Source organism: Thunnus albacares, chromosome 7 (assembly GCF_914725855.1).
Source record: "Thunnus albacares chromosome 7, fThuAlb1.1, whole genome shotgun sequence".
NCBI classification, from domain to species: domain Eukaryota; kingdom Metazoa; phylum Chordata; class Actinopteri; order Scombriformes; family Scombridae; genus Thunnus; species Thunnus albacares.
Genome location: NC_058112.1, coordinates 11,202,569 through 11,225,010, shown reverse-complemented (window position 1 = coordinate 11,225,010; position 22,442 = coordinate 11,202,569). Strand labels below are relative to the sequence as shown.

The window sequence follows — 22,442 nt, the reverse complement described above, 5'->3', positions numbered from 1 at the left end:
GATTTAGTGTTTTATATGTACCAGCTGAACAAATATTTCCCAACACATTTTTTTCTTCTTTGGCTGTATTGGCGCTGCTGTGGAGTATAAATATTTATCAGGGTTCCAAAAGGTTAAGTGTGTGGGAGTAATAGAATCTGGCAGCTGAAAATATTGCTGAAGCACAAGATCTCCAGATTAAAGATGGAAAGCTTCAAGACTGGAGGAAAAGACAAATCACATCGGTAATTACATTTAATGGCATTTGCATTACCAAAAATCACAAAAATATTTTTGTTTTGGCTCACTGTGCAGAAATGTGTAGCACAATGAATATGAAGAGGCCTCAGTAAATGAGGAATTTAAATCAAGTCTATTTAAAGCAGGACGCTGCTGAATGACATTGAAAACCACAGACAGGGGGAATTTGTATTGACATACAGTGATGAGTTTCAGGGAAATGTTAGAGGCTAAGCCAGACTGCACTGAGGATGCTCAAGGGGGCAGAGTTTTACCATATTTAATCGGCATTTTATGCCAGTTTCAGAGGTGATGATATAGTTCTCAACTTACCTGTTCAGTTTGGTGATGGTGCAGCTCCCAAAGGCAAAATGTGAAGCTACAGAAAATCTTTATTTAGTAAATATACATTACAAATAAAAATGTTGAGTCCTGTCATGAATATTGTAGCTTGTTTCTGCCCAGCTGTTTGTGTTTTGGGTGTGTGCAGACTGTTGTGTCTGTTACTTTTGACTTCTGCATGTCAAAAGTAATGTAGCAGCAATGTAGCAGATTCGTGTTAGAGGAAGAGCAGGTAATGTGTCATTATTGTCTTTTACTTTTTTAATGGAATAGTTCAACATTTTGGAAAAAACGCTTATTTGGTTTCTTGCAGTTTTCAAATGGTTCATTTGCTTTGGTCTGAATCAGTGGATGAGTTGATAGACTTGTTGCCTTTTCCCCTTGGTTCGGTGTCTTTTCACACAGAAATAAATCCAAGTAAACCAAAATGCATCACTAAAAGTTAGGTCACTCACTCATTGGTTATTCGTGTCTATGCCAGGAGCAAGAATGTGAACACAGGAAGAAGGCCAAATATGAAGAATGCAACATAATTTGTTGCGCTAGTCCAGGGCGGCTCTCGATTCACTCTTTGGCTAGCTGCGAGCAACTGTTGATTTCACTCATCTGCATCCCAGTATGCAAATTGCACCTGGTTACGGGAGCTGTTTAATTCAAATTAGCAGAGTATGCTAAGTAGTTGGGTCGAATCGGAGTTGGATTACATTCCCACTGCAAACAAACCACTCTGGAATTCGTTTGGGGCTGGACCGAGAGTCTGTGCGGTTGTTTTGGTTCACACCCGAGTATAGAGACTGAGCACAATTAAGTCCCACCCACCCCAGAGGGGAAAACAATTCATTGCTCTCCATTGACTTTGTATTGAGTGAAGGTGCCTCCTTGTCACTTCTGTCTGATGAAACAACAGAAAAATGCCAACAGGGTAAAGATCCCAGAACTAAATTTTATAAGCTGCCAAACCAGAAAACTGAGCCTTTTTAAAAGATAAAAGTGAATACAGGGCTGTGGAAGAGACAGACTCGACCTTGGCTGCACAGCCTGCAGCTCAAAAACCTCCATAAAAATATACATATATCTGGACACATTGCTAGTCACAGAGAACATGCAGGTTGAAAGTAAAAACAGAACATCTGTTTAATTGAAAGGTATGAGGTGTTGTAATAGATGTTTTAATCACAGAGTAGCTAACCTGTATTCAACTGAAATGCTAACTGTAAAAAGAGCCTGAATGGGAAATGATTGCATGTCTGTGTGTGTAATTTCCCCACCTATGTTTACTAACTGTAGTATGAGCTGTGAAAAGTGTAATGCCAGCCTGTTATGTGGTGGAGTTTGCTATACTGTTGTGCTATCTCTACCGTAGACGTCGTCAGCTCTTGCATTCATGTATTGCATCTTAGCATATACAATGTCACAGGTTTCAGCATATGCTATAAACTACCTTTTCCTCTCTGGTAGACACAGGGTGCTAAAATAATCCATCGACATGCTGAAAACTAATGTTTTTAGCTAGCTAAAGGTATTTTGTCAACGTTTCAGCCCTTGGGTGCATATTATGGCGCCAGTTGTTTTCCCCACTGGTGGGGATGGTTTGTATGACACACTGAGCTCTGTCATGACTGCTGTGTTCAAAAATGAATTGCGCCAAGTGGGGAAAAAAACTAGAGTCTGATTCAACTGGATTAAAGAACACAGGTTTCAAACCCTAAAATGACAAGACCACTGTCATTATGAAGCTAGAGCCAGCAACCAGTTAGCTTAGCTTAGCTTAGGGAAAACAGCTAGGCTGGCTCTGTCTAAAAATTAACAAAATCCACCTACCAGTGCCTCTACAGCTCACTAATTAACACACGGTATCTTGTTTTTTTTAAGACGTACAAAATCCAAAGTGTAAAAGTGAAGGGTGTGGTTTTATGGGGAAGTCGTGTGTTATGTGTTTCCACTCTTTGTGTGAGGCTAAGTTAAACTCAGCGGCTGGTGGAAATGACTTCATATTTACCGTACAGATATGAGAGTGGTATTGATTTTACTTATCTAACTCTTTCCAAGAAAGTAAATAAGCGTATTTTCCAAAATGACAAACTATTCCTTGATGGGTTTGATTATTTAATTTCCAGGTGGATAAGTCATTGAGCAAAATATTGCTTTATCTTCTAGTTTCTTCATTCCAGCGAGATAACGTCCCCTTCCAGATAGTGAAACAACTAACATGATGTTACTAGATGTTATTACTGTGTTAACTGTTTAAACACTGAAGAAAGACTTAAAACACCTAATAAAAAAGCATTTTACAAAGCTCCTTCCACTTTACACCACAGGCAAGATTCATTACTTTAGGTTCACTGAATGAAACCCTTATGGCTGCAAACATTAAAATGTTATGTACGTTATAACTGCAAACAAGATTTATTGATCAGTTTAACAACCTGCAGCTATAAATGAGACAGCAGCTACATTCACTTTTTATGCAGCAGGTCATGACAGTAATGCCAGAGACATTATTTCCACAGTCTGTAATATAATATGTACTATAACAAGTGTTTGAACTTTTCTTATGATTTCATGGACAAGTTTACAAACTTACATGACATATATGTACAATAGGCTTGCTTCAGTTTGACAACAGCGAGTGCAGCACACAGGGGCTCATACATTATTAATGTTTGTTGTGAAGTCTGGTCAGGCAGTGAGTGGAGAACAGGAGCCCTGTCTGGCCCCGGTGTCACTGACAACCTGAGGGAGAGCACAAGTGTTTCAGCAGCTGAGGGTTTAACTTCAGCTGCTTCATGTGTTATGTAAGTCAACACATTATTGATTGTAAACTGATAATTACTATCTAGTCAAACTGCAAGAATGAGACATTTTCCTCTCACTTTGGTGTGTTCATATTCAGATTAAACAATGATACTGATTCTTTTTCCTGATCCTGGTTTGAAGTCTTGTGAGTTTGCAGCTGGTTGAGCACACCTACACAAACTGCATATTCCAGTGTACATTATCACATGTAATAAAATGCACAACTGAATCAATATGAACAGCTAGTCAATAACACGCATAATCACTTTATGTACTGTACCTCATTTTGTGTTTTGCAAACTGCAATATTGGATCAATAGCGATGTTCACTCTGCAGCAGGGTTTTGCTAAACTTGCTCAGTACTCCGGGGTACAGTAGATATTGATTCAGTATTGCAGTTTATGTGTGTGTGTGTGTGTGTGTGTGTGTAGTGTTCGATTAGATAGCCTAAGGTATGTTTTCAATCAAAGATAGGAGAACTCGCACACAGAAATGTAAGATGCATGAACATATGCATTTGTCAAGTGAACTGTTTGCTTCTTTCTTCTTTTCATAAAAAATAACACACGCCAGTCTTCAAAAACGTTAAAGCTGTAGCAGCCTACATGTAAATCTTCTTTGAGTCTCTTGATCCTTCTGGTTTTCTTACATTGAAAGAAAATTATATATGTAGCAATGCCAATTCATCCTGATGTCTTGTGGAATGCATTTAAAACCTTTTTGTTTTTTTACTCCTGATACCTGAGATTATTTGAGAGTGATGGTTAAAACTTTCACAAAAAATATCTAAAAAATAATCTGCTATCTTTCCTCCAGTCAAATCCTCATATTTCTTCTTTAAAGTTGCTCTAATCAATATTTATATATTAATGGAACAAATGACTATGTGTAATATGAAAGGCGTCACTCGTAGAGAAAAACCCACAGAAAATTGTCACCTGTGTCTGCAGTTCTGATCAGTTTGACAGAACGTTTTAGCATCTTTCTGCTAATTGTTTTGGATTTGCAACCAACAACTTTACTGTTTTGGTTCAGCCTCACCGCTCTCATCAACCTTGTTTTTGACAGTGGCAGGCAGCTTTTTTCAGCAAAAAAAGCTTTAAAAACTAACTGTATGCTTCCTGCCCAGCACAAAACAGCAGACAGACAAAAAGTAAAAAATACATTTATTTCCTTAGGAGATGGTGGACACTAAAACAGAGCTAAAATGAGAATACATATTGAACTTACATTTACCATGCGTCCATAATCAGATTCAGAAAGGATGCTAGTGTTGCTCTGTATCTGCTGGATGTGTAAATAAGCACTTATGCTAGCATGTACTATAAGCAATGCAAGGCTTAGATTCAGCCTGTTTCCAGGTTAACACTGACTATTTGTATTTTTTTAAATATAAAAATATAGTTTAATTAGTCATATGAACTTTCTAGGGTGATAATATGTGAATGCTGTTTACAACTTGTTGCCCCCAAGTGGCCAAATCCATCATTTAGGGCAACTTCAAGACAATTGTTTAGCTCAAAGATTGCAAAGTTATGAAGCCATGAATTCAGCAAGGGCTAAGAGAGAAAATGTGGACAATCTACTATATTCCTTACTTTCATGTGCCGCAGAGTAATGGTGTCACAGTGAAATAACTTTCTGTTGTTTGGATTCTTTTGACAGCAGAGTGTCAGGTACTTTTTGGCTGTAGCACTCAGCTTTCATGGCACTAAACAATCTGTTGACAGGAGAGCAGCCTGACTGGTTTTTAGTCATCATTTAATGTCACATTACAGCCATGCCACATTTTCCATCAGATAAGTTTAAAACATGTTATCATCTTTTTACATTGTACAGGCTATGTGGTTTGTGCACTGAAATTTACATTTAGCATCTAAAACTGAAGAGGAACATTGTGAGAGAGTTGCTGTTTGTCTTGTTCTAGACACAGACGATTTTCAGTCACAAACCAAAAAGGGTTTTGAAAGAAAAAATTGCATTTTATCATATTCCATTGTATAAAGTCCAGCATTACTCATTAGCACCTAAGAGGAAAAGGTGAGAAAGACAGCATGAACATGAAATTGAAAGCATACATACAGCGTTTGTTAATTACCAACTGGTGAAAACAGATTTGTGGACAGGTTTCATAGTATACTTAATGACAATTGGATATAAAATGCCTTGCAGCTACTTTACAAAAGCTGTTAAGCCTCATTTTCCTCATTGTTAGTTAACCTGTCAGTACAACCAGGATCCACGTTCATCTTTATGTCCCTATTTGTATTTAGTCTAGACCGAGAGGCTCTCTGCTTCGCTGAGGCCTTTGACCTCTTCTTTATTGCAATCACTGCAACAATTACTACAGCCAGCAGTAGCACAGCCAGTCCGCCTCCCACAGCATACACAGTAACATTAGAGTCTGTTGATGGGTCATCTGTGGTACTGGTTTCAAGGTCACCGCTCGGTGGTATAAAGGTCACAGGCCCTACACCCGAGCCTTTGCCTGTTTTCTTCATCAAGACCGAATGCTCCTGTTTAAAGATGCACTTGTGTGTGTCATACCAGTATTGGCTATCACTGAGCCCATCTTCCTCGGTATCTTCCTCATCATCATAATCATCTTTGTATTCATAACTCTCCAGAAACTCAGAGCCAAAAGCAACACACCAGTACACCTTTCTATCCTCTATCTTCAGGTTGTATAGTGTCAGACAGGAGCCGTTCTCAGACAGAGTCAGCCTGCCCCTCAGATCCTCTGGGACTGGTATGGTCTCATCATTTGAGTCATGGATAAGTTCATGTTCCCCTGATGTTTCCTGGCGGTACCACTGCACCCTTTCGGCCTCATCTTGGCCAACATCACATTTTAGTGAGACTTTCCCACCTTCAAAACTATTTTTTTTGGGATCCTTTCTGGGGCAAAGAACCAGCGAGTACTCCACCTCGGATGAAGGGGAAATACATGAGTATTTCCCGTTGTGTTCATCAGAGACGGCACGAATCACCAGTGAGTAGTCTTCAGAGTTGTTACCGAATGATATGTACATCTGATTGTTCTCCATGCTGCTACCATTAATGCTTCCCACTGGTGTCTCCCATTGCTGGTTACTACCATCAGAGGGGCAATTTAGTACCAGTCTGTCTCCCTGTGAGGCAAAAATGTCCCTGCTCTCACTGCGCTCAGGTGGGTACATATTTTGGTAACTGAGACAGTTCGTACCTTTCATCACAAGACAGTAATATTGTTGGTTATTCTTTAACATGCTGTTGTTAAGCAAGAGCAATGCCCCGCTCTCCCTGACCTCTACGACACCATGTAGCTCCTCCACCAATGGGTCCAGTGACAAACTGCTATCCAGGAACAGCGTGAGCTTATAAGACGGATACATTTCATAATACCAGCGCACAGAGGTTCCCTCCAGACCTATGGAAGTACTGTTGCACTGTAGCTCAGCCCCACCATCTTCCTGTTTCACAATGATCTCCTCTGATCCAATCTCTTCATCACACACAGAGAGCTGCTGTGTGTGGTGGTTGACAAGAGTCCGGTTCTGCCAGCATTCCCTCCTGTAAATCCCTGAGTCCATGTGTTTGAGGTCACTGATCTGTAGCCCGAGCAGGTGCTGATGTTGGTTGATGTGGATGCGACCCTGTAGGTCGGCAGGAGGTGTGATGGGCGTGCTGTCAGCTGAGGAGTTGCCAAGCAGCTGGTCTCCCTCAGGAGCACATCTATAAACAACAATATAATCCACCCCGAAACAGTAGCCCATTTCAATGACGCTGCCCTCTGCTCTGACTACGAGCTCTGCCTCCTCACTGCGCACCTGGTGGAGGAGAAGGAAAAGCAGAAACTCTAGAAACCTGAAGGAGGTCATGTTGCCTGCGTGTCCCGAGCCATATGTTTGCCACACTCTGTGAAGTGAGTTTACAGTAAGCCTGTTTTTAATGTAGCCACTTTCGTTTGTCACTTAGGTTCCGCCTCCAGCTAATATCTCAGTTTCCTCCTCTTCCGCATTCTTCTTATTGTCGCCCTCACACTTAGGAACACACACACATACATGCACGTAAGACACTCACACAGGCATGCAGAGACACACAGACACACATGTCAAGTTAGTCAATGAGTGATAGGAGTGGGTGGAAAATCTTCAAAGTCATTAAAGTAATTAATTGAATTGTGACAAGTCTGAGACAACCAATAAGGCTAAACAAAAGCCCAGAGACTGAAAGAATTAAAATTAAATATGCTCTTGGTTGTACAGTGTTGATGTGTAGTTGGACAGGTTTTTACTCAGCTGTGGGTGCGGTCAGCAGCCATGCAAGGTTGTCACACAGCAGTTAGAGGGAGTGTATGTGCATGCGTGTTTTTGTGGAAATTCCAGCTGTGCAAGCATGATTGCACCTTTGCAAATGCATGCCGTGCATGTTTGATGTACCATCATGGTCTTATTCAGGAAGAACACTAATCTGAACTAAATCTAGAAGTTTCAAGTAATCCGTATCTGTTGCCTGGAAGTGCTATTTATCACCAGGAGAAAGCTGTGTCCTCTGGTTTTGTATAGTGCAAGAGTTAAGTAATATGGCAAGTTGTAAAATCTGGCAGAAGATTGGCCCAGAAAGTAAATATGTCACCACAAGGGCATTTGACTTTGATCTACTGTAAAACAGTAGGACACAACTATTATGTTCTTGGTCATATTACTTGACTCCTTCACTGTATGAAGCACTAAAGTAATAGCTATTTCCAGCTGATGAATAGCAAAAAATAAGTGTACTACTCTAAAAATCAATACTTCTCTCAATGGTGTTGCATTCAAGGTTAAAAACTTGCTTCTAAATTACACAAGGAAATCACAATAGGAAAAACGCAAGGTTAAACCTGTTGTTTACTTTGTAAAGCTGAATTTCTCTTTTTACACTGCAGCAAGGAAGATGCTTGTTAGCTTAAAAGTGAGGCAATTTTTTGATATTGTTAGTCAAACCTGCTTTATCTCTTTTGGTTTCTCTAATTATAAATGCCTGGAACTTACTCAAGTGTTTTGGTGACAAAGGACAATATCTGGGAAAATCCCGTACTTTATCCACCTGTGGGCTAAGTGGGTCAGGTGGAGGTTTTGGCATTATGTGGGGAAAACACACAAGGACAAAGAGATGTCTAGTAAGATAAGGTAAAGATAGGTTATATAAGGTTGATGAAATCCCTCAATGTGACCAGTGTGTGGCAGATACCATCTAAGTCAAGTAGGTAGACAAAATAAGCACATTTTATAAAGTTCTCTGAACAAAATGACGCATATTTTACTTCTTATTGCAACTAAACAAATCAGCATGAGGTCTGTGAGCATCTGCAAGAGGTCTGAGAGCCTGTATCAACTTTTTGCTTGTGTTGCCCAGTGGCAATTTGGAAAAGTGTCTCCTTTCCTCTTCCAGTTCATTGCCTTTGGATATTTCTTTCTGCCAACATCTCGTCTTGAGCTCTCCAGTTTGTCTCTTGCTTATTTGTTGATGCTATTGTCTCTGAGTTTTGGAGGCTGTGCTGTAACCTGGTTACAGTTGCCTTTTTAATTTCCGTGCACCCCCCAAAGCAAACACAAAATTGCTTCAGTATGTGGTAACATGTCTGTGCTTCAAGTTTAGGCAAGTTTGACATCCTACAGCTATACATGTATTTATCAGAAGGGCTTGTCACTAGCCCATAGACTCAATGTCTCCAGTACAGAGGGGATCATACTGGATTCCTGTCCCAAACAGATCATGGGGCTTGAATTGTAGGGCTCTTCATGCCAGTGTAATCTAAGCATTTGTTGCACCTATTGGTTAAGTGTCTGTTCGTTTTACTTTGCCAGTGACACTGTTTCTAAGTGCCTCTGCTTACATTAGCACCCTTTAAATTATTATTTTTTTATCATCCCTGTTTATGTTTTAAGTTTAAGTTACATTCCCACAGAAACAAGAGAAGCATTGTAGCAATGAAGGGTAGATATTGATTGCGTGACTTTGCTCAAAGCCTTGATAAACACCAGTGACACTATCAACAGGTTGACTGCAAATAGGAGGAGAGTGACTGACACTGTTTAGTCTGTAGGCCCGCATGTTGTTGTGTGTACCTCAGCTTCCACCATAATGAAAGCTGTTTCCCATGAAGCACGGGTGACTCAGTGAAGATGTTTTAAAAATCTCATCTAAGTCTCTCTTCTCCGTGTTTGTGGTTTCATACACTGATCTGTCTGAGTGACACAAACTGTTAATAACAAGACCATCAGTGCACTATGATGACCTGCTCATTCCTGTCAACATATTGGGCATTAAAAAGGAAAAAGAGCACCAACCTGTTTTCCCTTTGAGGCAGATCATCTGTTTACTAGTACATAAACTTTAATGAACCCAGCTTCCCACTCAGCAGCAGCAGCTCTCGTGCTGCTGAGGGAACAGCTTGCAGAGCTGGTGATCAAGCATCATGATTAAGCACCAACTGCGAGAAAACTCTCCGTGTGTTCAGTCCAATTCAGCCCTGCACTGATTACACTCATCGGGGACCCGTATGCTGCAGGCTTTGGAGGCGCACCAACTGCTGTTTGAGATACAGATTTTTGCCAAAATTATTTCATTACCGGACATATGGCCTGCAATAAAAGAGCAGAGCTATGAAGAGCAGGAGGAAAATGGGGCAGTGGGAGCATAAAAACAAATAACACTCACATGTCTGCGTTGACTTTCCCACATTTTGCATGTAAAACGATTTTTGTCAAAAAAAAAAAAAAAAAAAAAAAAATCAAGGCTATTTCATGGTCACATTTAGGGTCTTGGTTGCAGGACCAGTCACTGCCTCTGCATGGCACTGTGGTGAACAAGAGAACACAGACACACTGTAGAAGAAGAATCAGTACTGCTAGATTGCAACAGGTATGATGAAGAAAGAAGGGGACTAATATCACTACTAAATGGTGAAAAACATTCAGCATTCATGACATTGAGGAATCTGATAGGAAAGACATCATGGAAAGCAGACAATCTTTTTATTTTTTTATTTTTAGGTTTTCTAGGTTTTACTGCCCAACACACTCCAGTCCATTAGGTGGCGGTAATGCGCCTATAAGCTGGTTTGCCAACCGCCATTAAAACTCAAGAAGAAAAAATCAGTTTCATAACAAAACGTCACATCCTCTGACCGCTGCTAAAGGTAACTCGTTTTATGTGGACATGTACCGGCTTAAATATACACATATTTACACATTTCTGTACAGGAATAATTGACGATAACTATGTTTAATCACGAGGTTAAATCACGTGATGTCCTGCAATGTCATTGTAATGGGACTGTCTCTTCTAGTAATTAGCCATTGAAATACTCAGCATGTTTCCTCATATAAAAATACAGAGGTAAAGATTTGATACAGTTGCCCGGGCAACCTCTGCAAAAATGTTTACTCGGTGAGGCAATAAAGTGCCATAAGAGCAACAAAAGGAAGCGTACCTTCCCAGGCTTTTAATTATGACATCTGTATTATTTATGAATGGCAATGTGCCATTTTTGTGGTAATTTGTCATATTTTTTGTCAGTAATTGTGACTCATGTTTCGGTACGTCTGCCAGCAGCACTGACAGTGTCAAAGAGAAGAGTTGGCTGATGCCTTTCCACTCTCTCATATGAAACATCTGGCAGCAGCTGTGTAACCCTCATCTGCTGTGATGTCACATTACCCAAGACAGCATAACAAAATACACCATCGGTCAAAGCAGGGGGATTAAATTACAAGATGCTTTTAAGAGATTAAATCACTTTAGATAAACCGTTTCAAACGACACAGGTAGCACTCATAAGGGTTTCTGGCAGAAGATGTGTAACAGAAGACACATTTCTGTCAGTCTATTATTTTTAAAAAGGAGAATTTCATATGATTTACACAGCTGTGTTTGTTTGATCTCTTTTCCTATGTGTGAGGCTCAGTCCACAGGAAGTTCCAGAAATATATCCTCTCTCTCTGAATAATGTCAGGAACACATGTTTGTATTGTATTTTTATGTGGACAGAACAAACATTATAATGATAAGAATCATGACTGACAGCCTCCTGTCCTAAAACATCAGGCCCAGACCCCTGGCCTTACAGAGCATCACCAGAGTTATTACACTATGATACAGATGGGTGTGTGGATGTGTATCTTTGCTCAAGTTGACATTTTTCGGTTTCCTCTGCTTACTTTAGAGGCTGAAGCTAGTATAGTTTAGTCTGTAGTCATGTTAGTTGCCTGCTTTGCTGTCAGCCACTGTAGTTTCTTCTCCTCCTTCACCTTAGGTGGTCAGCTTGCGGACTTTGCATCAATGTTGCGCCTGATTGCAACATCCCTGTGCCTCCGGTGCCAGCGTGTCACAGCTCTACCTTTAAACTACAGACCATGTGTGACACTGAGCTCAGCAGAGAACCAGCAGACCGTGGAGGCTCTCTATGATCTCTCTGTGGATATCCAGAAGGTCCGAAAACTTAAGGGCTGGGTCCTATATCAGAGCCCAGCCTACACTAAGGAGGTAGCGGGTTTGCTTAAGGACATGGGGGCCTCGGGGTCCATCATCGCCCGGATCTTAGCGGTTCACCCTGAGGCGGTACTCTGTGACCCGGATCAGATGCAGGCTCAGAGGGAGCTGTGGGTATCCGTGTGCCCGAACCAGAAAGAGCTGGTTGGTATCATTGAGAAATTCCCGGCCTCCTTCTTCACCTCCTCCAGCCACCATGACAACCAGCGGGACAACATTGCTTTCTTCCAGAGCTTAAACCTCAACAAGCGAATCATCACCAAGCTCATGGCCAGCGCTCCGCAGAGCTTCAGCCGGCCAGTGGAGCAGAACGAGGTTATGGTCCGCACCCTCCAGCAGGCCTACCAGGAGCTTGGTGGAGAGGAGGCCAACATGAAGATCTGGCTTCAGAAGCTGCTGAGCCAGAATCCGTTTGTTCTCCTTAAACCCCCCGAGGTGCTGAGGCAGAACCTGCTGTTCCTGAGAGACAGGGGCTTCAGCACGGCGGAGCTCCTCCGCCTCCTCTCCAAGCTCAGGGGCTTTGTCACAGAGCTCAACCCGGACAGCATGCGTCGCACCCTGGCATACTCTCACGACACCATGGGCTGCTCCGAGGCAGAGCTGCGGGACATCATCATCAACTGCCCAGCTCTACTTTACTACCATGAAGCTATTCTGGCAGAGCGCTTTCAGGGCCTCCTCAGTGCGGGGATCAGCATGTCTCAAATCATAGAGACTCCGACCGTTCTGGAGCTGACAACGCAGATAGTGAATTATCGCTTGCAGAGACTGAGGGCACACGGTTATGATGTAAGGACAGGTAGTCTGGAGGTCCTCAATGGCACTAAGAAGGACTTTGAGATGAGCTATGGAAAACTACAACTACGAAGAGAGAGACCTCTTTTTAACCCCGTCGCCCCTTTAAAAGGAGATGACTGATGTGTGAACAAATGCAAGTGAATTACAACTGTAACTTGTGCTCAATTCTATTTATTCTATGTCATTATCAGATATGAGTGCCATAAGTTTGAGGTTGGCTTCACTTCAAGCTGTTAACTCTGACTCCTGTAGTTCAGTTTGTTTGGACAAATTACAATGACGACATTTACACTGAATCTTGACAGTGAAAATGGGTGAAATTGCAGGAAACAATCTGAAAACACAAGATTAAATGGGTTGAAAAACTGACTTCAATTCAGCTTTTTTTTTTGATGTGCTAAGAACTCTTATGAGGGAAATGTCAGTCACACTGAAAAACTGATTTGTTTTAACTCTCTTCCTGCTTGAGAGTAGGAAAAAAGGGTCGCACACTCTGGCTCCATATGCTTTACTCTTTTTATTTAGATGACGTTCCAAGTGTGCAACACCTTTTTTTCCTGCTCTCAAGTCTACTTCCAATGATCATCACCTCACTACAACTCTTGGTGTGCGTTACTTTTCCATTATAACTCTCTTGACAGGTTACCAGAGGTGATTAATCAATTAGTAGATTGACAGAAACAGCCTTTTTTTTTTTTAAAGCAAAAATTCCAAAAATTTTTGCCAGTTGCAGCTTCTCAGCTGTGAAGATTTGAAGCTTTTCTGTATTGCACATGATAGTATACCGCATATCTTTGGATTTAGGACTGTTGATCGGACAAAACAAGATATTTATATACATGTCATTCAGTTGTGGGGAATTATAACAGGCTTTTTTTTTTTTACAATTATCTGACATTTCATAGACTAAATGATAAATTGAGAGAGTAATCGGCAGGTTATTGAAAGACACTGAACAAACTACTTGTGAGTCATGTGACTTTCCTCTAACTGGGTAGTGTGAATCTTCACACCAAATGCAAAAATGTATCAAAGTAAGTATTATTTCAAACACATGAAAATCAGGGCACTTTTCTTGCAGGTTCTATTGCATTCATGTTGGAAAAGATGAGGATGGTTATATAAAGACTTCCCAGAGTAATACCAGATAGTGAAACAAATGTAATGGCATCTTAACTTGTCACGCTTTTCAGTGAAGATATAGTCCCTCGCTGAATGAAGACTTTATTACAGCTTATTACCTCATCACAATAACTTGACATAAAACGCTGCATAACATAAGTGTATAATGACAGACGTGCCGACACGTCTATCGAATGTATTACTGAGTATAACTGAAAACAAACAAGGCTTTTCAAACCATTTTATTTACAGTCTGTGCAAGTGTCTCATTTTCACACACTGTTCTTGGCAGCACAACTGTTTCCCTCAGGGCTGCAGTCTAACTGCGTCTCAGATTTTTTTTATTGTTACTTTACAGATGGAGACACTTTATTATGAGCTATTGTGCCACTGAAATATCACTTCATTATCATTTCAAATGAATTCAAATGCACCCACATGATGAGATAAAAAAAAACTTCCTTTGATTTAGGTTGGAAGTGATTTATTTGAACGTACTTTGCACTGTTCAAAAAACAGTTGAGTTTTTGTTTGTTCACGTAAAATTGATTTTACATTATGTTTGACTTAAATAACGAGGTTTTCATGTCTCTGTGCGTCATATACTGTATAGGTAAAATGACAGCTTTTAGGTTAGTGCCCGCATTTATTTTAGTGAAGGCCACAAAATCAATACGCAATCTTACTGACCATTGTCCAAGCCAAGAGAAGGCATTGTAAATTTTTCCCCTGTCTCTTAATGTTTGTAAGCCAGCAAAAGCCCTTGAAACATGCTTAAGAGTGCCTTTTTAATAGGATTGAGCTTCACAGCTAATGAAGCCATGACTTTTTGCCTCAAGGTTCCCTCATCTTCCTAATGTGGGCGATGGGGGTCACGACAAAGAGAGAGAGAGGGCTTGTATGTCTAGAGGGAGGAGGAGGGAGGGGAGCATATATACGTTAACAACTTCCACTTCCCATCTGCTGTCGTCTGCATCACTCAGCATGGCTCCGTAGTCATGGCAATAGCCACTGGGCAGATGATGCAAAAGTGAGTGCATCTGGTAATGAATTTGAGCTCAGCAGATGGATGCTTGACTAGAGTTCATTTTGAAACCATTCACAACATGGAACCCCCGGGGGGCTCCAACACTACCTCAAGTACACTGCAGCTCATGTACTGAAGGTTTCTAATTTTAAGCCGGACATCACTTTCATTCATCATGCTGCAGGGTTACAGCATGTGCTTTTCAATGGTGATATGTAATAAATACAAGGAGTTAATCAGGACGTATCAAGGCAAGGCAGATGAAACAAGGCCTCCGGTGTATAAATGCAAGTCACCTCTATTTCTCAGCCGGTGTTCTCTTGTCCTCTGTTGACTGCTGTGCCGTCCTGCGCCGAGCTCTTGAATTACACAGGCAAGCCAGAGAGGTTAATAAGAGGGAGAATAAATTGTCCTTTTTCATTTCGAACATGACACTGGTTGATATTAGCCACACTTAACATATTGCTTTTATGGGTCATATCTCAGCAGAAATAGATGACATCTGCAATTAAAAGCTATGATTTCCAGCTGAAGCAACAGCACGGACAACCACTGCTGCAATAAATATTCCTTATTTGAAGTCAGTGTGAGTTAATATCAAGGCTTGGGATTTTTTTTTTTAATTTAAAGTGTATTCTTCAAATGTAGTAAATGTAGGTGAAAAATAACCTTTTTGCAACATAGATATTCCATATCTACATCTTGTGTTCACCACAAAGGAAACCCAAAATAACAATATTTAAAAATTGATGTTTGGTTTCTGTGCATACTGATGTCAGTCTATCAGCATTTTCAGCCTTGCAAACCTCTTTAACCACATGTAGTGAATAGCTGTGTTGTATTTTCTCTTTTATTAATATTTGCATCATGGACTGGGACTTCAGTGGGCACACAGCTCAGCTTTTCTCACCCCAACTACATCAAGAAGTTTGTTTTTTTTGTTGTGACTTGTCTCTTATAAGAGACTCCTGTAGTACCTGCACCTTGATGAGACGACACAAATACTGTACACGGTTGCTGCAGGAAAAAAATAAATGTCTATATAGGACATTGCATCTGAGATTCACAAACTAGTTAGAGCAGTTTTCAACCTGGTCAGGTATGAAAAAAGTTGTCTATCCAGTTCTCAAAGGTCAACTGAAACTCACAGAAAACTCAAATTCAAGTGAAACTTGATGCACTTGAAAAGCAAGTCGAGGGTGTTTCCCTGTGTATGCAAGTGTTTTGTTACATTTCTTTTTACTATTAATCATATATATTATTTAGATTGATTCCTTAGTAAAGTGGCTGTGACCATTTCAAGGTCATGAAACCATCGAGCTAAATACTGAAACTATATTTGGCTGGAAATTGGTGGTAATATCTACAATATGCTCATTACTCACCAGCAGCACAAAGGTAAATTTACTGTGCCCTGTCTTAATGATATGCCTCCATCTAGTGGCAAAAGGGATCACATACAGCCAGATTAATAAGCATAATTTTATTGAAAATGGAAAATTAATTCACAAAATGTGGACTTCTTCATTACAATGGCACAGGTGATTTATTTTCATTAAAAACCTCCCAGATTCACAAAAAACTATGCAGTAAAAACTTTTCATTAATAAATATGCATCTTAACATTTCTTACCACGACAAATTCAAAGATGTAACATTTCTCCATATTTATCTAGATAACAACACAGTCATAATATCAAAGCAAACCAGCACTATAATTCACACCTCATTTTCTAAACTGGCATCTGTCTTGTTGGCTTAGATGGGACCAGATCTGCTGTGATACCCAGAGCGCAGGCTGTCACTGACGTAGGTCGCTGACTGACTCACTGACGAGCATATTTTCTGTGCAGCTGCAATATTACTGAGGAGGAGGACGAGATGGGAACGCTGACAAGTGATAAGGTGACAGCAGAAGGTGGCAGTGGATTTTGTTTTTCTAACAGCATTGAGAATAATATCCAAGCAAGCAGCAGCAATGAGGAAAATAAATCTAAGGAATAAATTCACATAAACACTTGGACTGCTGTTAAAGTGTCTGTGCTCACAGTATTTCAGTATTGCAAAGAATATAAGGTTATATTTACACTGGAATGCTCAATGACTATATTATACAAAGAGAGTTAATGAGACTAGAGGCAAGAAGTCCAAAAACACACTGTGGTTTTTGGTTTTAGAAGCATGTCTCTACAGTCTACACAGGAGTTGACTCAGCAATAAATGTTGAAAATTGTTTTTTCAAGGAGTTTTCAAGGACTCATAATACACCAGAGTGACATGTTTCTTGATAATCTCTTCATTTCTTCTGTTTGTTATCTACACCGCTTCACCTGTCTCTTTCTTGAATACTTGGAATTTGTACTTGATGCCGTTCTCCTCTTGGATTTCGCTCGGTACACCAGGAAATCTTATTTGAAGACAAAAAAAAAGTTTCGTGAGTTCATCAGAGGAAAAAAAAGAATAAAATAAAAAAAAATTAATTACATAATTAAATGGATAAACAATTTCATAAAATGCTAAATCTAGCTAGCATAGCGGAAAATACATCATCCATTTAATCCAACCATGAAATGGGATATAAATGAGCTCAGTCAGTTACTTGTTCAGTTTACTTTATTTCATGATTACTTAAACTGATAATTGACTACTTCTAATGATAGAAAACATCTTCTGAGACAAGGCTCATCTCTCAAGATGCCTTAACGATATATAAAAAAGGTATAAAAACAAGGTCAAAGGCTACCTTGAGTGAACACTGTTTAGAAGTAATATAACAACAATCAGAGGTGGTGAAGTCAGCAGATCCCTCTGAGCTTAACTATTTAAACCAATGACAACACAGTCTGACAGATAGTGCTGATGTTTACTTTGTAACAAAAAGGGAAAATCACTGTCTCATGGGGTGGTAGGAAGGAATTTTTTTGATTAAATCACTCTTTTGTCACTGTTTAATACACTGGAAAGTTGCTTAAACAAGCGCGAGCACCGCCAGCAGGCTCAGATGTGGGACCACAGCCTCCAGGCCAGGACAGCCTGCACTAAAGGTCTGAGGATGAGCTGAGCACATACCTTTCTTGAACTTTGAAGAGCCCTCTGTCGAACTCAGGGAAGAAGACATCACAGTCAAAGTCAGCCATGACGTCTGTCAGGTAAACCAAGTCACACCAGGGATGCTTCAACGCATCCTGGTCATAAACAAAAATCAACAGAGATTCTGATCACATTGACAGTATTAACAACCTGGGAAGCTTTGTGTAGACTCTGTCATGTGTAGTACAGCAGAGGGAATATAAGCTGCGTAAGATAACTTTATGGGTTGGCAGCTACAAATGATGGGAGTATTATCCTGTTTACTAACCCTGTTAATGCAGCCAAATCAACATTAAATTGGCTGCAGTTTAAGGTGGGTGTATATCTGTGCAGTCTTGAAGTCCACAAGGTCTTGTAAAAGTTCTGCACACTAAAACAAATGGCATTTAATTATTCTGGCTGATTAGATCTCTTCTCGAAGTCTGGCTGGGAATCACCTGAGACTACCAACTCCACGTTCTAATAAGTCTTTTTTCACAGACATTTTGACTTGCTATAGTAGGAAAAGCACAGGTGTAATCAATAACATTAACAATGGCTCCTTTGTATTCAAGTCACTCACTAAGCCCTGACAGTGTGACAGTGAGCCAGAGCACGGTACCAAAACCCTTAAAACTGAAGCAGCAGAGTAGAATTCACCCATCATTAATATTTATTATTTACACCTGTGCTTTTCCTACTGTGACATATCAGAATGTCTTCTGTGAAAAAGGCCTGTACAACTGATGAAACTACAGGTGCAGGAAAACTAGAAGGACAGATAGGGAAATGTCAGTCAAGCACCGTCTGTACACGCCCACATAGTCCTGGAATTATTCCAGCGTAATAAATTAAAACACCTGTGGGGTGTACCAAGTGTGTGTGCAGTGAACCGGATTGTCGTGATCTAAGAAGCTGTGGTTTAGCCTAATAACACCCCATTCACACACAAAGACACAAACACTACTGTAGAGGACTAGAAGTGGTACAGCCTGGTACCACGACTCATGATTCAAGACTAGCAGTGTGACCTGGAGCAGATGAAACAGGTTCAAGTTTCTGCTAACGTCCTCTGATACAGAGGAGTGACAACCTAAAAAACAACCAATCAAGCTGAATCCCTCGAGGATCTGAAGCACAGCTGTTTTCTACTCTGACTCAACTATGTGAAACCACTTCAGACAAATGGGGGAAAAGCCGACTGATGGCATTCCCAGTCAATATGATATAACTTTAATGAGGTACAGGGACTTGAATAAGAAATATGATGCTCAGAAACACATTGCTGGAAATGAGCTACTTCATTATACACCCGTATTGTAGAGTAAATAACTGTCCAATTACAATGGACCATGTAAATTGTGTGCTTAATACTAAACACATCCGCAAGCTTCAGAGGAACTCATGAGAAACAAGAAAGAGCCTGCTACAATCACCAGTTTAAAATACCAGTTTAACTGGACCTGTTGTAAACTAGTCAAATTCTAGGTAGAGAGCAACAAACTGCTGCTGTACAGCTCTAAATTGACCTTTTTCACATCTGATACTTTTACTTGTTATTGTACAAAAAGTACTAATCACATTAACGCTGGCTCCGTTCCATTCAGGTGTCCCAGTAAGTCATGACAGTGTGACAGTGAGCCAGCATGCACAATACAAGGACCCAAAACTGAAGCAGCTAAATGGAATTCAGCCATCATTAATATTATTAATTACACTGTTTAGACCAGTTTTACCTGGTAGACTCGAGTCCCACCAATAATCCAGATGGTCTCGACTAGGTCAGCGAGAGGATGCTGCGCTGCCAGGCGGATAGCGCTCTCAAAGTCTTGACACAAGAAGTGGGCATGATCTGGAACCGTGCTATAAGAGGAGAAATGGGACAATAGACTGAGAAGGGTGAATAACAGTAAAACCTAGATGTGGTTTCTATTACCACAAATTTCCTGCTCTCCTTGTTGCTGCAGATGTTTGCGTGTGCGTGAGAGAGAGAGAGAGCACTCACTTCAGTGTCTTACTCAGCACCACATGCAGGGCATTGGCCAATGGGAAGAAACTTTCTGGGTGGGAGTACCAACACAGTCTTCCCCAGACCAACATATTCATCTTTCCTGTAAAAGATAGAATGGAAGATGTGACTCTGTTGATGGCATCATATTACCGGTCTGGGTATCCAAAAGTAAGAATTTGAGTGCCAATTGAATTGTGTCTGTAGCACAGGATATGGAACATTTTTAAAGTCTTATTTACTAATTCTGTCATCAGGTATCCCCCATAGCCGTGGGAACATGTTTCAGGTGAGGGGTGCTGTGGGGATGACGATTTTATATGATACCAGGATCTTCACTGTAGCTTTAAAACTGAACCCACTACAGCCTCGTGTACAGCCCTGTGGGTCTCAGAGGGTTTATAGTTGTGCTGCAGCACCCTCTGCACCCGTACTTCCAACGGCCTTGGTATTCCCTGATTTAAATGACCAATTTCAAGCAAGTTTTTATTTTAGTTTTATAAATATTTAAAGGACTGAACTTTTTTTTTTTTTTAATGATACCCAACCGTAAATGTGGTAACTATGATATGATATAATGTTGATGTTGAGGAATACCTGGTCGTGACACTCTTGTGATAGTGTTGAGAAAGTACTGGAATTCAGACCTGCAGAAGTCAATAATTAGATAAAGCAAAAAACAGTCAGCTCATTAATTCAAGTACTGCTGCTTATAGTTTCTACATGCAGCAAACAATGTCCTAATGAAGAAGAAATATATATGATACATCAAAACACACATTATATTTATATATAATTTTTATATTATAGGCCTATTATATATGTATATTTTTCTATTATATGTTCATATGTTACTGCTGCTACTACTACTACCAGCTGTTTTAGCTATTACTGCTACTTGTACTACTGTACTACTATTTTCCCTACAACTGCGACTTCTTCCATTACTACTTTATTGTATTTATTTCAAAACTAACTGCTTTCAGTTTTGATGTCTGATTAAACTTTTAGATAATTTATAAAGTAAAAATACCTAACATTTCCTTTTTGCTGTGATATGATTTATTCATGGATTACTGACACAATAACAAAATCCAAAGGACAACATGTTAAAGTGAAAACACTTATTTCAAACATGGTCCCAAGATGTTAAAAGACAAAGATACATAAAGAAGGCAAACATAAAGCTGCTTTCCTGTTTTATTATATCAACAAAATTAAAATGATTAAGAATTTCAATGTTTTTTTTATTTGTATGTTTGACTTTTGATCCAATAAAATATTATTACTATTATTATTAGTACTGGCTACCTTCACGCTATCTAAACCAGTGGTTCTCAACCTTCTTGGTGTTAAGGACCCCAAATTGATACACATCAGGCCATGGACCTATATTTGATAAGGTGTAGTCCCAGGGATCCCCATCTGATAAGATAATTATTCAATCTCTGTCTACACTGTAGATTGACAGGTTAACAGTGAAGAGTGTGAAACCTATGAGCAGAATAGATTCTCTATCTGGGCTTACTTGTAGTCAATGAGATAATGGTGTAATTACAATATTCCCAATTTTCACTTCACACTTCACTTCACAGCTGCACACAGGGCTCTGCAGAGCATGAGGACCTCAAGGATACATAGAAATATATTTAAAAACTGTATTACTGTTGAACTTCATAACTCACTATATAGTTGGCTGCCACACAAATAAATATGACAGTGGTATCTGCTGATTATACGCAAAAATGGTCTTTTGGGGCCTATTAACATTTCGTAACTTAATAAAACACGTTTAGGACTTCATCACAAATGTTTTCATTCTTACGGTAAATCCCAGGGCAGTTTTCCATCTTTTCCGATCCCCCTGTCATTGCAAACTGCAGCTATGAGGCGAATGGGTTTCCTCTGCACTTTGTCCGGGCTCACTTCCATCTTCAACAGGCAGTCAAATAAACCAACAAGCAGCTCAGAATCTCGATCTGCAACTAAGGACCGGGGTCTGTCTGTGCGGGAACAATTTATTGAGGACTGAGCTAAACTATCACCGCCCACCGACCGGCAGCTGCTATTGGACGCGGTGGAGTTTGAGTTTCAGTGCATGCATCCTGAAAATCCTGACTTTAAACGGTGGAGCCTCGACTCCCCCCCCCCCCCCCCCCCCCCCAACCCGAGGCGACCATAACAACGTGACATGTGACTCACTCTTACAAGCGGCTTTCTCCGCTATGGACACGTGTAATTTCTTGATTTACATTGCATTCTCTTAATTAGTTCCGTGTTTGACAAAAGAGCCTCTCTCAAGAAAGCAAAAAAAAGAGAAAAAACAAAAAAAAACTTCAAACGGTCAATGTGTGTAAAATAGATAAATGAGCAATAAATGAACATACTGTAAGTCAATAAAGTTTGTAATTTGGACAATTGATATGGAAGTTAAAATATGTCAGCATGGAGCTTTTTAGAACTAAAATCTACACCAGGTTTTGGATAAAACAATAAAAAGTCAGAACTTGTAGAAATGACATGAAAAGCCACACAGTCTCATT

General features: G+C 40.1%; 2 protein-coding genes across 3 annotated transcripts; one reads left to right on the top strand and one right to left on the bottom strand.

Moving 5' to 3' along the window:
* Positions 1–10,400: 10,400 nt before the first annotated feature.
* On the top strand, positions 10,401–13,042 carry mterf2 (mitochondrial transcription termination factor 2). Of its 2 annotated transcripts, none has more exons than XM_044357663.1 (2): positions 10,401–10,523; positions 11,640–13,042. In XM_044357663.1, exon 2 carries the CDS (start codon positions 11,666–11,668, stop codon positions 12,791–12,793), a length of 1,128 nt encoding a protein of 375 aa, XP_044213598.1. In that variant the 5' UTR covers positions 10,401–10,523; positions 11,640–11,665; the 3' UTR covers positions 12,794–13,042. The 2 variants fall into 2 exon arrangements, with proteins under 2 accessions (XP_044213598.1, XP_044213597.1); XM_044357662.1 differs by having other exon boundaries at positions 10,488–10,523; positions 11,550–13,042.
* A 3,248-nt stretch (positions 13,043–16,290) lies between these two features.
* On the bottom strand, positions 16,291–22,008 carry zgc:153031. Its single transcript, XM_044356772.1, has 6 exons — positions 21,725–22,008; positions 20,497–20,546; positions 19,897–20,002; positions 19,628–19,754; positions 17,892–18,007; positions 16,291–17,229 (listed from the first exon to the last, which is right to left on the bottom strand). Exons 1-6 carry the CDS (start codon positions 21,829–21,831, stop codon positions 17,139–17,141), a joined length of 597 nt encoding a protein of 198 aa, XP_044212707.1. The 5' UTR covers positions 21,832–22,008; the 3' UTR covers positions 16,291–17,138.
* Positions 22,009–22,442: the final 434 nt, after the last annotated feature.